At 32.9% G+C, this 21,500-nt stretch overlaps 1 protein-coding gene across 1 annotated transcript; it reads left to right on the top strand.

Annotated features, from left to right (window-relative positions):
• Nucleotides 1-2,582: 2,582 nt before the first annotated feature.
• On the top strand, nt 2,583-20,760 carry LOC123717380 (class A basic helix-loop-helix protein 15-like). Its single transcript, XM_045673336.1, has 5 exons — nt 2,583-2,763; nt 15,839-15,976; nt 17,997-18,199; nt 18,766-18,905; nt 19,172-20,760. The coding sequence occupies exons 2-5, from the start codon at nt 15,847-15,849 to the stop codon at nt 19,287-19,289; spliced, it is 591 nt and encodes a 196-aa protein (XP_045529292.1). The 5' UTR covers nt 2,583-2,763; nt 15,839-15,846; the 3' UTR covers nt 19,290-20,760.
• The last annotated feature ends 740 nt before the right edge of the window (nt 20,761-21,500 follow it).

The following is a 21,500-nucleotide window of genomic DNA, read 5'->3' as shown; positions in this document are numbered from 1 at the left end:
TTGTTTTTTTCTTATATTTCATTATTTTGTTCTGTTGTAAATGTCTTAAAAATGGTAATTCAAATCAACCCAGAAATAGGCCATGGCTAAGAGGTAACTTACTCTAACAGTTACCTATTATTTTTCTAGACGGCAAAATAAGCGTTATAGGGTTGGAACAACTCCCTTAACGTTAAAAGTTAAGTCAGTTAAAGAGAAAACGCAGACAGTAGCAAGTAATATGTTTTAGATAAGTTCAATTCCCAATCCAACATTATACGTTACAAAATGTCGGTCAATATAAAACTGGATCGTACGATAAAAACCTCATTGTCGGTTACGACATACTTCCTTTTAATATTGCAAATGTGTGCCCAAAATTAGAAAAATAATTTACCTAGGCTTAGACTAGATTCCATAGATATTGATCGATTGATATTTGTAATGTATTTTTTTTACATACAGGATATATAACAGACGGAATAAATATTTTAATAATTGTGTGTATTTTTTTATTTTATATCTTTTTTAAATGTGCTCAAATATTTTAAGATTTACCTTAGATAAATGACTGGGGATTAGCAGTATAAAATTTGTGAAGTACATTCAAATTACATGAATATAAAAAGTTTTTTTTAATATAGCTTCACGCAGAGCGTATTGCCACAGACAATGGTAAGGAAACGGAATAGTAAAGAAAAATAATTTTACATCGGATAAAGGATATGATCAGCAGGTTATAAAACTATCTCTAATACAAAATACTACATTATGGAAAGGAACAGTAATTAATATATAAAAAGTTACTTCGTTTTGAAAGGAATAGTGAAGTAAACGTTTGATTACGTAATTCTATAATTTTGTCTATGGCATATTTCCGGTCTGTGGTTTGACATTTGGCGATTATGTGATATTTGGCGGTTATTGCAAGCACTGATTAAGTATATTATTGGCTGTGCGATTACATATTCTTTATTTAATATACGACTTGTAATTTACTTAATTATAAATTCATATATCTTAATATATTATTTATGATTGAATTACTATGGCATGGCGTTTTATACAATCACAGTTTGTGGAAACCGAATTAATTACATTTATCATTATTATTGCGGTTTTACCCACACTTCCTATTATTAGTAGGTACATTCACATTAATCGTAAATAAAATAAAAATAATATATTTTCATATATTTATTACTTTCTCTTTATCTTTCGATAATTTAAATTAGATAAAAATAGGATGGATAATCTCACGAAAGAAAGCTAGACCGGCAAAACAGACACAAAATCTTGGCCTCAGTTTGTTGTATCTGTTTCGTAAACATATTTTCTCTTTATAGGCATGTAGGGAAGCCTGCCTGACACAAGTGTTTGGTATTTAGGCATTAGGCATACGATACATTAGCGACGATGTTTTCCTTCACCGTACGAGAAGGTGCGCAAATTGAAAGAACGGTATATCGGTGTAGCTAAGATTCAAACACACGACCCTAAGGTTGAGTGGTGCACGCTCAATCCACTAGGCGTTCAAGTTAATTAATATGTTTTGTCCTGAATTTGAGATTGTATGTAAGTAAAAGAGTTAAGACAAACAGTGAGAATTTTTACCAAATAAAAGGCTTAAATATGTTACTAAGGCACTTGTCTACCAAGTATCTATTAGACATGAAACAGGATTCATAAATTGTAATGGATTCCTCATAAAAGCTGGCTCAAATCAATAACGTGCTGGTACTTCACCAACTCTAGAAAGTAAAAACTATTAGAGGAAAACTGAAGAAAATTCATATTGTAATTACTTTTTGCAAACTTATAGACAAGCGCAAGTCATGTTGTTTACGGTGGTTATTGATTTTGCACGCCTGTACATAGTTTATATCTTTTTGCACCCACGTAGCTCGTAGGAGGAAAATTTCCAAAGACTAAACAATAGGTGATTGTGTTTAAATTTCTGTAGGGGTAATATTTTACATTTTTTGTAGATATTTAGTGTACTTTCCAAATTAAGCTTTAATTTAAAAAGCCTAAACCTGCAAAACCACGCACAAAAATGCCCTATGATAAAAAAAATTTACTAAACTTTTAACACCTTTTTTATTCTTATTAATTGCGAGATATTTCCTTGCCAAGCAATTTATGAACTTGAACACGTGATCATTGAAAGGGATTCCAGTACTCCGGGCTGAAAATAAAAACCAAAAACTGCGTAACTTCAGGCACGTGAGTTATATTACCCTACCCAATTGAAATACAATTAATTTTGTAGGGTTTCCAATTATTAAACAATGAAACGTGTTAAATTTACTGTAATTATTGTCTTAACCAGCTTCCTTACTTATTTATATTTTCAAACAAAATTTGGCGCTTAATCCGAAAATTGTATATTTCAATTATTTACTTTAAAAATAATATATAATAAATAGACTGACAGAGTTATTCACTGCTCCTCTATTTGTTAAAATTATTCGTATTATATTTTATTAACTTCATTAGTTTACTACACTACTAATATTCTTTATAGACTTGCGAAGAAAATTATAACTACGCCACGGATATCGGCTAGCAATAATTACGTACGCTCAGCTTGCGGCCGCCAATCACATTTCACATCGTACCAAGCCGTCGTGGAGGCTGCCCGTGCGTGATATCGTTAAAAATTGACACGTCTTGCTAATCGCGTACACGCGAAAACTATCACTTTCGCCACAGTTCAAAATCAATTTCAACTATGATACAGTGATTAAAACATCCAGGACCACGTCACAACGGCTCTTCAAGGTAAGATATTAAAATTTACCTACGTGTCAGTGAAAGGGAAAATTACAATAGGAAACGATTACATACAACTTTGAATTGTAATTTTCAAAATCTTTTTTTTTTCATCAAGGTTTTGCAATTTTTAATTTGGATAAAACCAACGTAAGCACACGTGGATATAAAACAAAGCTTGTTCATATCCACGTTACAGTACAGTATTTTTAAATATGAATTCTAAGTATTACGAATAATCAATGTAACATAACTTTTCCTAATGCTGAGTATAGTAAATATTCCTACTTCTTTATTGTTCATCATTAGAACATTAAGTAGGTATAATAATGAAACCTGTTTAAAAAATGATTCTGGCACAATCAGCTCAACAGGTCAGGCCCAAGTAAAGTTTTAGTCGTTCTAATCTAATGTTCTATCAGTCTAGAAAAGACAATTAAAATAAGGATATTTGCTAACAATACCAATTAAAAATATGTGATATAAAATGAATCCGCCGTAACGTGTCAAATGCGATCGAAACTTTCAATACCTATTTTGAACTAACAAAATATATACATAGTTTAAATACATACAATAGCGTAGGTAATGCAAATTACACGTAGCAAACAAACTTGTGATAACGATAATAACGACACTTATCGATTTATTTAAAGCTTGTCGTAAATTACAGTAATAATTATCTTTTGACATAAAAATAATTATATGCATAGTATTCTGTTATTTAATATCTTACATTTTTACATTACCGCACAAATACATTTGTAATAACTGCCTTTGAGTATAAAAACAGTGTTAGCCTAATCTTAAAGCAGGCTAGTCTCACTGACTGCGATGGATTATTTCTATGTAAATATTGTGACGGAACCGTCAAGACTCACCAAAAAACGACATATGTCAGAAAAGTGACAATAGACGTGGGAATGTAAAACAAAAGACGAAACGACATTTCATTTTGATTGGGAATAACTTAAGTCCTATCCTCGTTGACAACTGACATCACGCACCATTATGTTATGTCTGTTCATCCAACAACTAACCACTTCCCTATAAAATGAAATTATCAAAGAAACTAATGAAAATAATGTCGTGCCATTGGTTTAATTAATTAGTTAATTTAGTATATATTTAAAAAGATCACAGACTATTTACTCGTGTAGACTTTTCAGCTAACGTTCTAGAATGTATATGAAATATACTATGTGCAAAATGTAGTTTTATATGCTAGACTCAATTTTTAGCCTAGATAGCTTTACAAGTTTGGTCAACGAGTATAAAAAGGTTATCAAAGACATTGTAAATTAATGTAATGCGATAATAGCACTACTTAAAGGAAAATTGTGTACAGATTGCAACAATATAAGTGTTGTTATTAATAAAACTATATTATCTCGATGACCAAAATATATTTAAAAATTTAAAATAAACAACAGACTACGTCTTAAACAACTCAAATGCTTTAGGAGTTTATAAGTAGTGCTATTGTCAAATGCTAAATATATAATTATATTTTTTACCCGTTTCCCTGTTTTTACCCTGGGCCACAATGCACAAACTGTGCGGGCCATAAAAAAAATGCTAAATATATATATATATATATACGATAATTTTATACGAATATACGATAATTTTGACGGTAGGTTTTGTAGGTTTACAAGGAAGAAATGTATTTAACTAAAAAGAATTATAAACTAATTTTAACATAGTTATAATTTTGACAAGTTTTAATTGAGCGTTGTAATAATTTTACTGATAGCTTGTTTTTCCATTTAAAAAATTGTAACGTAAACGTTTAGCATATTGATTCAACACTACTTTAGTAGAATTTAAGACTGCAAGACACAGTTTTTTTGACAATTACATAAAAATGCTGTATCTATCTTACAATTTCAAGTCATACTAGAAACTGTCTAGATTTTTTTTTAGATATTTGTAGTGATAATTAATAATAATTTCCACTTGTTTATTTTCGTTTCTTCTTTATCCTGACAGTGTTAGTGCAAATTTAAATAAATAAATAATGACATACAATCTAAGATTATTTCTGCTTCTTTGAATTAATGGGATTTATTCAATAACCGTGACTCGCGGGCTCATCCGCCTTAATTTCATAAGAAAACCTTCTGGTATTATTATTATTTCTCCTTATTTCTACTTGCCATTTGAGGTGTATTTCATATAAAAGATTTGGTAGATACATTTTTATTACAGCACAGAGAACCAAAGTGCTTAGGAAGTCTACGTGCAAAATCATTTCTGATGACGTACAAGAGTGGGCGTTATAATTACTTCTTTTTAAGTGTTTTATTGACGTAATACAACTTTCGCTGTATATTATACATTAACACTAAAGGCACAGCAGAGATAGTGATCTTTTAGTAAAGAATGCTATTGAAATCGTAGATACTAGACAGCTTTCAGGCATACAGGTCATGTCGTATAAAACAACAGTTAAATAGATAAATTGACACGTAACATAAACATCGTTACATCAATAAAAAGCGTAAGGAAGCATTGGGGAACAACTAAACTGAATCTTCATCATAGTACCAATACAAATTAAAAGTAAAACTAGACCTTATCATTAACTGCACGAAGTTGTCTACCGTACGATTGATAGGTTCGCACGTGTCTTACAACTTTCATGCCCACGACTTGTTTTGAATTTTTTCGTTATATCAATAATAATCCAAATTTTTGATGGTTAAATCAAAAACTGGCATTTTAATTTAACAAAATGTCTGTTCCATGGCAACTTCCTTGTTTTATGGTTCAAAATATGATATATTTAAATTCTAAGTATACTGCCCGCTTGAACTTAGATAAATGTAATAAATATTAAAATCGTTATTCTAAAAATTTCCTCGTAACATTTTAAAATGAATATTATTTATTGAATCGCGTAACATAAATTATTACTACTTTAACAACAGACCTTCATAAGCGAACATAATAAGAAATTACATCAATTGTTAAATGTTTAATCAGATGAAAATTTTATTACGAGAAATATAACAATTACAGAACATTAATTAAAAAACACGTCGAAGATGCATGCTTCTACAATATCACGTATTTCGTGCTCGCTATAATCACGTTTTGCGAAATATTGTTTGGGATTAGAAGGTTTATAAGTTATGTGGATTATTGCACATATCAACTTTATAGCAACGACGTTGCTTGTTCTATTTTTTATATCTACTATCGACAGAAGGTAGCAGAGGGCTTTAAGTAGCAGAATATCAGGATTAACTATAAATACTGGCCATAAATACTGTTACATAGAAACTTTTCTTTTTTCAACTTTTTAATTATTATGAATTTGGAACACGTATATTATTTTAAAACCTTTTTTCTAATTGGCGCCATTTCACGTATTTTTTCGTGTTCATTATCAAATTACAATATGGAATGGGGTGTTAAAGAATATAGGATTGCAGTGATCGCCTTGCACAAAATGGGCATGGAGCCGTCAGTCATATTCCACTTCAAAAGCTTAGTATCATCCGTATGTTCGTATATCGTACTATCAACAAAGACAACAACACTTTGTCTGTCGAAAACCAGAAAAATCAGAGCCTTCGCGTGCTGTAAAACTACAAAGGCTGTTTTGCTGTTAAATCCAAAACCCCATTAGGAAGCAAACATTTTATGATGAATGAAAATTCTCGCTAGGACTTTGTTTATATTATAAAACAAGACCTGGAGCTCGGTGCTTACCGTCGATATACAGTACATGCCCTTAATTAATCTTTACAATTAAAGAGAGTGGATCTATAAAATATGTTTTTTTTATTTTTTGCTGAGACTTTTATATATTAGTATAAATTTTAATACATTACTTAACTCAAAAACAATACATTTTCAGTTGTAGCAGAACCTATGGCTGGACTAGGTATCAGCGTTCACGCTTCACCTCTACTTTATTATATAAACAATTTAAAACTAGAAAAAATCTTTTTCTGCTATATAATGTTCTCAAACTGGAAACCCACAGATAGCATCTTCTATAATATAAAAAAAATGTGTGTGCTTCAGGTCCTATTGAGGGGAACAATTCTTGAAGATTTCTTATTCCCTAATATGATTATGCATAGATATGATAATACAAATTGTACACGGAGTTATTTAAATAACAAACGCACTGTCGTTACATCGCATTGTCTAAATTAATTATCTAATACGCATGTCCTACTCGTATATACTCTATATATGGCATAGAGAATATATTTAATTTAAGTGTTCACTTTTTAAAAAAATGACAAGGACGTATACGCCATTTAATTACGAAGAATTGGGACAAAAAGGAGTATTTTTCTTTAAGGTGTCATTTGTTTTTAATCTTAATTTAAATTTAGATTATGGAATTTGTTTTAAATTTTGAAAGAATTTATGACATTACCTACTAAATAATACCTAAACATAACAATCAAATATAAAGTATTTAAAATGTTCTTAACCATATGTATTCCCCATAAATGTCCCTGTGCCTTTGAAGTCAGTAGCCTTGGTCACTATGGCCTCCATTGCCAAAAGAGTGCAGGTTGTTATTCTTTTTCATTTGTCATGCTACTTGTGTGGACCTGTTAACCTCGTCTCACCTGCCTTGTACTTAATAAATGGCTTAAATATAGTCCTTCCTCTAACTTCGATTTTGTTCCCTTTGGAGTAGAGACTCTTGGGCTATGGAGTTCAAGTGCATAGGCGCTTATGAAAGATTTAAGCGGGCGCCTGGTAGATAGTGTGTGAGTGGCGGTGACCCCAGAGCTGGTGCTTTTCTCGCTCAACGAATAAATATCGCAATACAGCGAGGAAATGCTGCCAGCGTTAAAGGTACTCAGCCACAGTGACCAAACTTGTTTTTTTTTAAGTATAGTGTGAGTGAACTGTGACTGAACAACTTGATAGATTGTGTTAAATGAAATCAAAGCTGGAACGCTAGTACAACAATTTAATATTACGTATAAGATAATTACACGTATAATAAATTGCTAGAGTAATATCGAGACTGTAATAAAACGTAATTCATTACGTTCACACATTTCCCTGCTATATGTATTGTTCTTCTGTGGCATTTTGAAGTAACAATACTGTCGACCAATATTTTGTAAGTGGACTAAGGCAAGGTGAAAGTATTGGACCGCAATAGCGAAGGCCGCCATGCGTATAGTGCCTTATGACGTCACGATTAAAGCTTCAACTTTGTACAAATATTAAATTATAGGTATGTATTTAAGGAGTTTGTAATAAACACAAATTCGCATTGGCAGAAATTTGTCATAAACCAGGCGTAGAATGAATGCAATTTTTAGGTTATGTTTGCATGAACCTCATTTAGGGGGAATCAAGATTTCTTTAGAACTGGGGTATTTTATATTTAAGCTTTTAAGTTCTGACACTTACTCAAAATATCTTAGTCGCACGAAAGTTTCGTGATATTGAACTACAATAATAAATGTTATTCTACTTCGAGATACTATCTCTTCATTAAGGTACGAAAAAATCAATGCAATGTGTCAAAACTTTTGAATATACAAATATCGTTTGATACTGAATATTGACAAAGAAAAGTTTGTCCTGTGATACATGCACATCACATAGTATTTTGTTTTTAATTCTTAGAGTAGATAGGTTATAAGCGAGCGACCTCGACGATTACCATTATGGACCACGATTTGAAATGTCACCGAAATGTCAGCGCCTGGTTTACTTTAATCAACTTAATTCCCTGTGTTCAGATTAAAAATAAATCGTTTTGTTACTAGTGTAACCAACTGATAGTGTGTGTGTGGTGATAGTGTAATAGATATTAGACACTTATAGGTATATAAAAAATTAAATTAACTTTATTAATAAAAAATATATATTTAGTCAAGTGCTTTAAGAGGTGCACAAATAGTATAAAGGTATATAATTAAAATTATTCTATTCTTTATGAGAAATGCTGAAGAGATCAATGTTTTATCCGCATCACCTTGATGGCTGAAAGTCTTTCACGGTCCATTTCACAAGATACTTTCTTTTGCTAACTGTGGAATCGACTCTCAGTGGTCGTCTTCTCTGGGAGATAAAACCTCCAATTGTATAAAGAATGAGTATACTTCTCCTCGAAGGCCGGCAACGATAGGTGTGTACAATGAGTGTCCATGGGCTGCAATGACTACCCTTTTTGGGCCTCCCGTAGGCTCGTTTGTCTTTCAATATTAGTTACTACTACTTATTATACTTGAAATAATTGTATTGTATTTATTTCGAAACTATAAAAAATGTATGCTCAGTCACGTGAAAACAGTCTCATTTTTAACTATAAGGACGAGACTAAAAAAATGCCTATATTCGAGTACTAATAATAAGGATTACTACATTTTGTGTTATCCTCGGAGAGAAGGCCTGCTCCAAATTCCCCCATTTGTCTCTCATTTTGGCTACTATTTTCCAATCATTCCTCGCTATCTCTTTTACTTCCTCAGAGACAGAAGATTTTAATAAAGGTACGTATCCAAAAATGGAAAGTGGACAAACCAAGTTCACAACTGAGATATTATGAAAGTTTTAGGGTGATTAAGAGTTGAGAATTAGCGCGAATTAGGACTCCCGTATGTAAAAGTCCAATACGTTTTCTGTGTAAGGTACACAGAAATTGTATTGGATCGCGCCTAGAATATGCTAGAGGAGACATGCCATGACCAGTCTAAAGCATACGAGGGAGCCAATGACGTGCATGCAATACAGAGTGCATTATTTTTATTCAGTTCGCGTTGAAAATTTCATTTCTACTACAAAAACAATGCGCATTTTAAACAGATAACACCTGTGTACACTTATGACGTAAATACACATGTTCTAAACGCTTTTTTGAAAAAAAACAATATTATTACGAATTACTTGAATATGCCTACTTCAGCTGTCATTTGTCATTATTGCCATCAGTGGTCGACTGGATATAAGTAATATATTGCTGTAGATTTACAAACACACTTCATCTTTGAAGCCACAGGAAATGCCCAGAATAAGATCCGAATAGATTATTGAAAATTGAATGAAGGTGTATGCCTTCGTTGCGCATTTTCTTATAGAACACGGGGCTACCCTGATTACACTCTCAATGCCAGAGGACTTGTGAGTGACTTGCCGGCCTTTTCACAATCGGTACGCTCTTTTTGTGAAGGACGAATTTGACCTTAGACAAATTGGTTCGGAAATACTTCAGTTGAGTTGAGTTCAGCTGGTTCCACATAGTGGTGGTCCGCGGGGAAAGTTGCTCAGTTGTAGAACGATCGATGTCGAGGTGATACATGACTTAGATCTATGATTGGTACCAAAATGGCGATTATACAACAACATTCGATTAAAATCCTTCCAGCTAATGATTTCCGTCAAAATAAGCATCTTGAAAAAAATGTATTTGTTTGTCAAGATAACGAATTTAGAACACTGTTACACATAAAATTCAAAATTTCGACGAGATTCGGATGTAATTACGAATTAGCGTGCCTTAAATACATACGTAATTGATCAATTCAATACGATTACGACGTAATTGTGGTGTAAAATTATTGCAGAACATTGTTAGTTTACTTTGCCTTCAATTCGCCGTTTATTGTTCAGCGTGTTCTTTAAAACCGAAGAATCGCTACAATGTGTATTTGAAATGGGTTACCCATTAACGGGCCAAGGGACACATTTCTGCGACTTTTAACCTTTAAAGTTATCGTAATCGACCCAACTTCCGGGTTATATATATTGATTTACCTTAACAAATTGCTTTGAATGCGCATGTTACGTAAATTTTTAACTTAAAATTAAGTTTAATATATTCAGAGTACATAATAGAAAAATCACTTTCAAATTTATTTACGGAAAGATTGCTCGGTTTTGGTGAAAGTAACTTGTAATAGCTCGCTCTATTTAATTACTTTGAATAGGATTTTAAAACAAAACAACGTTATATTATTCAATGTAGATTAAATTGCATATATTTAACAGGTATTCCGACGGCTAATTCAAGCTATAGACTAAAATATTGAAATTTTGTACACACAAATTAATTCAGATTATAGTTAATAACAAAAAATATACGAAAAACTAATGATGTATATATTTGTTTTTCTAAAATCTAAAAATGAATATCTTTAAATATAAATTTACTAAAGGACTCTTATACTCCAACTTTTCAAGTAAATTATAAATAAATGAAAGAATATAATATCCGTCAAAGGAGTTACCTGGGTAACACTGAAAATGTTTAGAAACTTGTTTAGGCCAGTTAGAAACATTGCTAATGAAAACTTTTTTGAAATTCAATTTTAGAATTCTTTGGTAACCTTATGTAACCTTATGCATTCATTTGTCATTTGTTTTTGTGAATTGGCGGCAAATCTAAAACTCTTGTTACACGTGAAAATGGCATTGATATCAGTCATGTTAAAAAAATATTACACGAACATTCAGGTATCAGGAAGTACGATTTGTACCAGATGGATTCCACCAGACCAGAAACACCTTCGCATGGACTGGTGTCGGCAAATGTTAGATAAATTCCACGGCGGTGACTCAAATGTTGTATTTGACATCGTCAATTGCTTCAGCGCATTCCGCAAAACGGACTGTTGAATATTTGACTATGGCAGGTGTCGAGATAAGAGTCATCCGCCATACAGTCCTGACCTGGCACCCTGCGACTTGCATTTATTCCCAAGGACTAAAGATAAATTCGAGGTATTCGCTTTACGAGCCCTGAAGATGCGGTGAAAACGTACGAAAATTCCATAGAAGAGACCCCTAAGAAAGAATGGGCCCACCGCTTTTCTCAGTGGTTCCATCGAATGCGACGATGTGTAAAGAGGAACGGAGATTACTTCGAAACGCAATAAAAGTATTGGTAACTTTCTACATTGAGCCGTTTTTAATTTTCTAAACATTTTCAGTGTTACCTAGGTATTTAAACATGAAGTTAAGGGCCACATCCTTTTTTCATGGAATGGAATCTCGCTGCCTTAAAGGCCTTTACAGCTCAGCTCGAGCTATTTTGGCGATCGTAGCTCGGCCTGAATGAGCGTTTTTCCCGCGACTAGCAGGAGGGCGTCTCCTGTAAGATTCGGTCCTCGGCTTGGGCCGTCGCGGGGTGGTTAACCGCCTAAAGAGCAGATCGGAAGCTCACTGAAGTGAGCAAAGTACGAAATAAAGGTCCACGCCTTCTCCGGTAAAGACGGTTTTTTACCCTAATCTGTTTGTGACTATTGTTGTTTGCCGCGCGTGCGGCTTTTAATTCATTGTTGGCAGCTACAGTGATTGGATCATCCGGATCGGTGAGTATGTGTCGGGGCCTCCTTCGGGCCTTTTTTGTCGGAATAGGGTAATAATTGATCCTTTACGCACCAACGGGTTGGGATGGTGTTTAGTGTTCTCGAAGTGGCATGTGGACGCCAACTTCATCCATTACGCTATGGTAGGGAAGGCTCAAATAATATTTATACCGCATGGCATATTTTTTATTTATATTTTTGCTGTAAACTTGTAGTAGATATGGGGAGCAATTAAATAAATCGAGAGTGAGGATGGCGAGCACTCGTTCAGACTCGTGCCGAGAGGCTTTAGAAGACACCTCGCGTGAATCTGGAGCCGGCTTAAAATATTTGTCAGCGCTATCGAGAGAGAGAGAGGGAACCAGGGGCATAGACAAAAGTATTTAACCAGTTATCGTCAAATTTGAATTGAAATTGTCACGTGATCAAGCGTGAGCTAATGTCAGTTTCAGATGTGTTTCGATAGCGGGTTACGGCTGCCTCAATATACTTTTGTCCATACAGACGGCTTTGTTCGCTATTGTCAAAGCTTATATACGTATACTCAACATCGATAATCATATAATCAGCCAGTCTAACCAGTTATTATTAAATATTTTTAATATTATGCAATGAATTTGTCTCAATGTCCTGTTGACCTACATTATCAAGAAATACAAGCCCGTTATAATCAATTTTATGTTATATCTCCCAGACCCAGATTGGAATCTCAATGTTAAACAATTTATATCTCATAGCAACAGTATAAACAGGTACACCTAGGGTAAACATACCAAGATAAATAAGACCAAATTTAAAAGAAAACAATTTTTTACCGGATTAAAGCTATTTGTATAATTATAAACTTATAATTATTTACATAATTTTAAATTTAAATTAATTTTCGACGTTTCGCGTGCTTTACAGCGTGCGTGATCACGGTGACGGACCGGTAAAAAGATTGTTTTCTTTCAATGTGTAAAAGCTAAAATCTATTAATACTGGCCTTTTTCGCAGGAGATTTTTTTTATAAAATGTCTGTACAAAGGCATAATTAAATATTACGATCTAGCCTAACTTAAGCTAATAAGTAATTTAAAGCTGGCCTAATTTACTAAAAAAATATTTAACTAAATGTCCAATAAAAATACATACCACATTTTTTTCCACATACCACTTGTTTAGTACTTAAACTATCACTAATTCGAATGGTTTTGTACTTTTTTATCTTGTAACTCGGCTCGGTATCAAGAAGTAGAATAGCGTCAACAATTTCACGTGTTGGTTGAGCCTTTGTCCATGGGCTCGAATAATATGGAGACATAACAACATAACATAGTCAAAACTAAAATATTTCAAAGACAAAAGAATGTGTATTTAGAGGTGTCTAAAGACGGCATCTTACCCGAATATTTTTTTTTAATTTCATATGAACCTCTCCCAAATTCGTAACTAATTTGCTACTTCCTAATATATTCCTAGCCGATACGTAGCACAATCCTTCTACGACTCTTTTTTTGAAATTTGGTTTAATATAGAAACTAATCATTTTTAAAATACGTGCAAAACCATAAGCGACATAATTCATTTTTGTTTAAGCAAAAGCAAATTTATTGTGAAAGGGCGTCAGACTGTTATAAGCAATTGACAAGTGGCGCCGTATGGACGCAGCCATTGTCGGTTGCCTAGCAACCCGGACGCCTGTCTGCCTTATTTTCCCGCCTTCATCATCTATTATCATCTAAATTGACACGTTACTGCTGTTAAGTAATTAATATCCCGCTGTGTTCGCGTTAACCTAAGAGTATATGTCGGAAATCACTTTCAGTTAAAAGCCTTATTTGTCTAATATATGCTGTACCACGAAGAACGGTTCGGTGGCCGTCGATACACAATCTTATACTAGAATAATAAGTCCTGAGTACATACCTCGTTACAATATCTTCTTACCAGGAAGAAAGGCACACAATATTATCAGCCGTAAGGATTTGGAGAAATTCTATTAGTTTGGGAACAAAGAGAGGTTAGACTGAAGCTAATACCTTGCCTCACGATAGTTCTCAAAAAGCACTAAACACTCACTATACAATTCTAAATAGTGGACGTAACTATTATCAATTATAATTTAAATAAAATCCAAATCAATTAAAATAAAAATGTGTCTAACTAAATTATGTATTTCGAACATATGCTGTTTCCCGCGTATTAAAACATATCTGTCAATCGTCCTATTGTCTATGTTATTCAAGAATAATCTGCTTTCTACTGGTAAAAGAGTTATCAAAATTGATTTCCGGAAATGACGTTCTATAAAGATCTAACTAAAGAAAACTAAACAGTTTTGCGAGTAGATGGTAAGATAGTAGATGGTTTCATCTAATACATAAATTTCTCTTGACACGGTGTTTGTAATTAAACTTTATTGTTCAATTAAATATTAAACTTTTATGTTCAATTATTTTTTATATTGTAATGTAACGAAGTGTTAATAAATAAAATTGTGTGCATCTCGGTTAGGTCTGCGAATCGGACAACATCTATTTTTCATTCCCCTATATGTTAAGGGTGGTCCGGTAAACCCTTATTATTTTTTTTATTTTTTAGACAAAGTTTTTTAATTTTTTATGATACAACACACAAAAATACATGCTCTACGATCAATGCCTATATTTTATTTGTTAATTTAAAACTTATGACTTGAACTTGAAGAAGTTTATATAGAGAAAAATTCACAGAAAAATCTGAAAAGTTTTTATTCCAGAAAAACGAAAACAGTGTCCGGGGTAACATAGCAAAATGTGCTATGTAGGTACGAGTTTGAACTAAACGATAGGCAAAGTGAAATCACATTAGGGAGAAACGATGTTCGCGGGGGCAGCTAGTATTTTATAATAATAGTACTACTAGTAGATAATTCGTTCCTGGCAACAAAAAACTGTTATAATTGTAACACTTCACGTCTAAATTTAAAACTAGGTTGATATCAATCAAATGTTATTAAGTATTGAAATATATTAATATCATTATAACCTGGTGTGTTATTAAATTAAATACGCATGTTATAATGCTATATTCGACACGGTCGTCCTATTGACATTATTTATTATAGGTATTATGCACTTATGAGAGTATGAGTTAGTAACAAAATATGGTTTATTATCGGTAATTACATAATTATAAATACCAATGCATAATTAATGAATTCTAGTAATCTTTACCGCAAGATTTACTTGATATGTGTTAAAAATACCAAGTAGAAGACATTTTCATTTTTTAAATAAACTCAAAAATAGAATGTATATAACTGATCTCCACCTTAGTACACAAGACCCAACCCTAGCCTGGAGGTTCTGAGTTTAATACCCCTGCGATAATACTTTTTTCATGTTAACAAAACAATGTTGTTGTTGTTTGTTTTCGTTCGGAAGTTCATGGTTTCATACATGCAATGAGATCAACGTCACCATAAGGAATTTTTTATTTAAGCGCCGCCCATAGACACTCACATTGGCAGAAGGTTCGCAAGTTGCCGGCCTTTTAAGAATTGGTACGCACTTGTCTTAACCTTTCCCTTAAAGGACCTTAAAAAATACTTCAGTGGGCATCTGCTTCGTCATAGTTGTGCGGCGCGCGTACGCTCAGTTGTTGAACGACGGACGTTTCGTTATGATAAGGGTGGAATTTCATATGTCTAGACGTCCGATGATGAAACAAAAAACAAATTTCGAATACTTTAATATATTCCTCTAACTTAAAGGAAAAATGTACAAAATGTTCATTTTTTTTTTGTTAATTTACAGAACTCAATATGCCCCAATGGGCTAGCAGTGAAGGCGGAGGGACTGAAGTGGCGTCTCCGAACCAAATGCTTAAATATGATGAAACCGAGTGTTACGATGACAAAGCTGAAGATGCTGATAAAATTGAACAGACTGGTGGTAAGATTAATAACATACTTTCTTTATTCGCGTACCTGGTAACTTGTTAGTTAACTTAAGTTAACTGGTAAGTTCTCTGTAATAAAACGAAAATATAAATGCCAATTAATTTATTAGCTTTTTTGACATACCTTTTTTAATATTATAGAGAGTTAAAGTTTGCGTTAGTTACCTACGATGCCTTTACAATAAGAGGTATATGATTGAGTATTAGAGAAAAGTTGTTGCAGCTTGTTAATGCCTCCAAAAATTCCATGACAACATATGTCTAACTTTTATCATATCAAAACAAGTTCTCCACCGCTAAACTCACACACTGCACGGAATGAATTGCGGTTCACCCATATGATGGTTAGTTATAGAATGATTAATGTGAAAGGTTTAGGTATATATTTTTTCAACGTTAAGGTCACTAGTATATATAGCATGGCTTGCCACGTATATTACGTCTCTGTATTAATTATAGTCTCAATCGAAGCGACACGATAATGAATTATTATAAAACACATTATGCGTGCAACCCTAGCGAATATGACGATATTGATAAGAGCATGACGAAAGTCCGTAGCGTTATAATCGATTAGTCTGCATCGGTCTTACGCAAATCGTTGCCAGCATCACGTAACAAAAATCGTGCTGTTTTAATTTAATAGTAACATTGATGATTATTGTCTATTGCTCATTAATACGGTTAAAAATAACATGTGAATTAGTGACCGTAAATAAGACTTGACTTAAGGGTCTCGTTACCAGGCCATAAAATTATTTAAAAAAAGAACGATTAAAAATAATACATGTGTATTATAGAGACAAGTTCTATAGTCTATGCTAATAAACGCACCTTATTTTTGTGATAGTCTTCGAATAATGTTTAGTATATTATTAGACTAGGAAGCAAGATAAAACCCGTTAAAATTGCGATGCATGCAATTGCAAAGAAAAAGGTGTAGGTAATGCATGAAGACTGAAAATAATATTTTAAAAATATATTCTTATCAATAAAAGTAAAGTGGATTAATGAGAAAACCCATTAATAATATTTTTTGAATTTAATTAGGAATATATGCAACGATAGTTATCACCTAACTAACGGCCTAGAAATGTGGGTTGAAGCTATTTTAACGATCCAATTTTCGAACGTCTAAATTTGTTAGATCACTTTGTAATTTTTAAACAACTGCTTGATTGTTTTTATTATAAGAACTAGCTGCACTCGCCAATTTCTCGCATTAATATGATGTTTTAGTGTGATATGGAACATTCTGCTATGCTACCCCATAAATTCGCTTTTCCGGAATCATTTTCTCTCTATAAAAACCTTTATCAGAGTTCAAAGAATAGGAAAAAATAATAGAATTGGTCGGATATATTTTGCGATTAATTTAATATAGATAAAATTTCATTTGTTCCTAGAAATACTTTTTGCATACGTATTAGGTTTGAAGAAGTTTAATCACTTTAAAAGCATAGGCATATCATTTGTACTTGAGATAAAAATGTTAAAAACGTAAAAATATATCATGCCGCCTTATTCAAAGTCCGAGTAAAATCCTTCGTAGACGTACTCGGAACCATTAATACTATTTCCCGTATCTCTGGACGTATTAGCAGGAGGAAGCAGGTTCTAATTTTAGATCGACTAATCATATAACTTTTCATGGACCTCGCTGTTTTCCTTAGGAACTTAAGGAAGATGTACTTTATAAACATTACAATTAGGATGAATTAATTAAAGACACGATTTTCATACCAACTAAAAACTAAATCTGTTAACTCAAATAGTATTTACGCTGTAATGAAAGAGATTGAGGAGTACTTTAGTTAAAACATATATATTTATGAGTAGGGGAGAAAGTACTCTAGCTTCAATTAGGTATGGCTCGTGTATTATTTGTACTTGTAATATATTTTTGTTTCCCTAGTGTTAGTTTCTGTTTCTGCTATAAATAAACAAATATATATATTTTTAATGTCAGTTGCTAAGTAACATAAAGCTTAGAAAATAAATTATATTTTCTAGATTTTTACGACAGCGGAAGCAGTGATGAGGTACGGCGAGTGAGTCGTCGACGAACAGCTGCTAGTTCTTCTTCGTCTGGCGGTTCCACTGGTCCAGGCCGGCGAAGGCGATGCGGGATCTCAGCGAGGGAAAGAAATCTACGAAGATTGGAGAGCAACGAACGCGAACGTATGCGCATGCATTCACTGAATCGAGCGTTTGAGGTAATGTTACCTTGATGCTATCACGTTGTTATTATTGGCACCTTTCGATACAATTACATTGTATAGAAGGGAACGTCCTTTCACTGGCCAGTTTCTTACTAAGGAATAGATAAATAAACCTTTGTACTAGAATTTGTGTCAATCATTTGACTATGGGGAAGTTACGCACATAATAATGTATCTTACATATTATATGAACTACAAAAGCTATCCAACTACTATGAGCAGTGTTGACCTAGTGGCTTCGGCGTGGGACTCTCATCCCTGAGGTTATAGACTTTCTGTCTGTGTGCGTATTTAACATTCGATCGAACGATGAAGGAAAACATCGTGAGGAAATCGGCTTGCCTTAGACCCAAAAACGTCGAGGACGTGTGCAAGGCACAGGAGGCTAATCACCTGAGTCTGAGATGGCTTAGCCTAGCCTTGGGTGACAATGATCGTGACACAGATACAGAAATCTGTGACCCAGACCTAAAAAGGTTGTAGCGTTAGCTATTTTTACTGTTTAAGCTTAAGCATACACATTAGCGACAGTAATTAATATTTAGGTATTTTGATTTCAGGATCTCCGCCGTGTCATTCCGCATGTTAAAAAGGACAATCGAAGTTTATCAAAGATAGAAACTTTAACTCTTGCCAAAAACTATGTTAAAGCTCTCACGAATGCTATTTGCACGATGAGGGGAGAAGGACCTCGATACCAGTGAGTATTTTTACGTCAACCGATAATCCAACTAAGCATAAAATAATATTTGGGTAATTATTCTGTTATGTGTGATTCAAGAACCGCAATTATTTTAAATAGTTTAAACAGTAGGACTCACAACGCTCAGGGCCCTTTATTCCTATAGTTTTTTTTTATCACATTCGTCAGATTTTTTAAGCTAGAATGTCAGCGCCCAAAGACGGACATCATAAACAATAGACGACACTCTTAAGATTTTTCCTTATTATTTAATTTTATTTCAGATTTAACAACGAAGATGAAAATGTAGAGCCTGTATTTGTTATATCCAAAGACCAGGAACAAAATAACAATGTATCAAGTGATGGAGATATAGACGATTCACCCAATATTTGTCTTTGACGATACTCGCGTTTTGCAGTAGGCCACACAAGGCCGATGTTGCCACATTCTGTGGCTCGAAGAAATGGATCAGCGGAATAAGATCTACAATTGACTGGCTATGTTTGGACACCGATATAGAACAAAATATACAATTGTAACAACGTTTTAAATGTCCTAGTCTTGTAATTTTATGTACTAGAGCCCCACGATATATTTTGTGTAAATTTAAGGATGTTTTTTCTAAATAAAAATTAATTTGGAATTATAAAATTGCAAAACCATTGGATAAACATAAAATCTGGGTAATACAGTTCCAATATTCAATATACAAGTTGTTGGACGTGTCGCGGAAAGTTGTGACGTTCATGGCTATAATTAGGCTCGAAAGTAAAAAAGGCCCCAGACAAAACATTTGGCGACATAAAGTGCATAAGACAGACTTTTTATTCACGGCAAGTAACTATTGTTTTTAAGTTCAGGTTCAGGAAATTGTAAACAGGAATTTATAAACATACCACAACATTTAAATGTTTCATACATTTTTGGATTTACGCGCACAAAAAAAAAACATAGCACTTGGCAGCAAATGGGTAATCAGTAAAATTAAATTGTGACCATTATATTTTGACGGAATCTTTATCACACGATTTGTCATTTATGTCGTATCTATTCATCGATTGTTACTTTTATGTCAGTTACATATGATCCTGGATTAAGGAATATTAAACAATTTCTTGGACCTCCGAGTCCTTCATACTCTTTACACAAACATAAACATCAAAATATTTTTATTATTCAGATACAATCTGTTGGTGATTTCATTCTCTCTCTTGCTATGGTTGTAATAATTGGTACTTAATGTTGTACAAAAGACCCAGTTTTTGCAACTCATCCGTCTCAGTTCGATCTCTCCTAAGGTGCCAATTACATATTAAGATTATTTTAATATGTATTCTAGCACGTTTTTAAATATATAGATACTTTTTTTTTATTTTGTGTTTTTGTTAGATTTTTATATGAGAATGTTATCATTTTTGTAATTTTATTATTTATAAAGAAATTTTATAAAATGTAATCCATGAAGGTACTTTATTATTGTTGAAAATTTACTTTACGGAAATTATATAATAATGGTAGATTTTTTTATAAAATTTTATGTAATATATTTGTATGTTTTATTAAAATAAAACTACATACTTTGAAATCTCAATTAAAAGTTACCAGAAGCCTGTGTTACCTAAATATTTAGTTCTAAGTCCAAATTATGGAATTGTAAACCTTAGTGATTAAGTATTATAATTTAAATTATATTATTGCTTTGTATCCGAATCACAAAAAGGCGTATTCTAAAAATTTGTTTGAAATTGAAATTGTGAACAGCTATATAATGGTATTAGGATATTGAAGTATGGATGACTATGTACCACAGACTTAAGTCTGTATTACTTATATGTAGTATTAAAAAATACAATTATTATGCGAAGCAAGACTAACGAGTTTAATTAAATAAAAACTGCCACAGCCCTTGGTCTTAACCTCTGACTTTTTAGCTATTTATCATAATATTTTTTGTTAATAGGGGTCGGTAGGGGATCAGGGTTCTATAACACAGGGCGTCAATTCAAGGGTTGTCTAGACACTGCTATTCCTCACCTACGAATTACAAAAATCGCTTAGTGTACAGTCGGGGTTCAAACTCGAGAGAGTCGCACTTCAGTCTTCACTTAGTCGACTTACACAGCTTAACGACTTTTATTATTCATAAAGAAATAATAAAAATTTCACGTTTACAGTAAGAGAAATCATAAATAACAGAAATTATATAAAAAATTTACAATGTTTACCACTATGGTGCCCAGAAAATATGATTGCACAGGCAAAGGACGCGTTAAATAAAACCAACAAAATGCAGTAGTAATTATCAATGATAAGTAAACTGCAGATAAATTGTCGTAGGTATTTAAGCTCGTATGTTATATCTGATTTGTGTAGGAATCCATTAGGGATTAGTTCACGATTTAACACATGACCATTTTCATACAAATGGAGTTAGTGGGTCACGCCTGTCGAAAAGCAATTTCTTCTAAAGGGTCCTGCATCATTAAAATCAAAATACCACTTATCAGAATAAGATACAAGCTAAAATACTTACATTTTTATTTGTCATTGTATGTAGAGAGATAGAGATAGAGAAGTATGTTTATTAAAATGACAATCCTCATTCCTTCA

Source organism: Pieris brassicae, chromosome 12 (assembly GCF_905147105.1).
Source record: "Pieris brassicae chromosome 12, ilPieBrab1.1, whole genome shotgun sequence".
Classification (NCBI taxonomy): domain Eukaryota; kingdom Metazoa; phylum Arthropoda; class Insecta; order Lepidoptera; family Pieridae; genus Pieris; species Pieris brassicae.
The sequence above is the reverse complement of the archived record's forward strand: the minus strand, read 5'-3'. Positions and strand labels throughout refer to the sequence as shown.

Coding starts and splice junctions, on each gene's coding strand:
- LOC123717380 (XM_045673336.1), top strand. CDS start 15,847: ATGCCCCAATGGGCTAGCAGTGAAGGCGGAGGGACTGAAGTGGCGTCT. Junction 18,200..18,765: donor CACTGAATCGAGCGTTTGAG/GTAATGTTACCT, acceptor TTTTGATTTCAG/GATCTCCGCCGTGTCATTCC. Junction 18,906..19,171: donor GGAGAAGGACCTCGATACCA/GTGAGTATTTTT, acceptor ATTTTATTTCAG/ATTTAACAACGAAGATGAAA.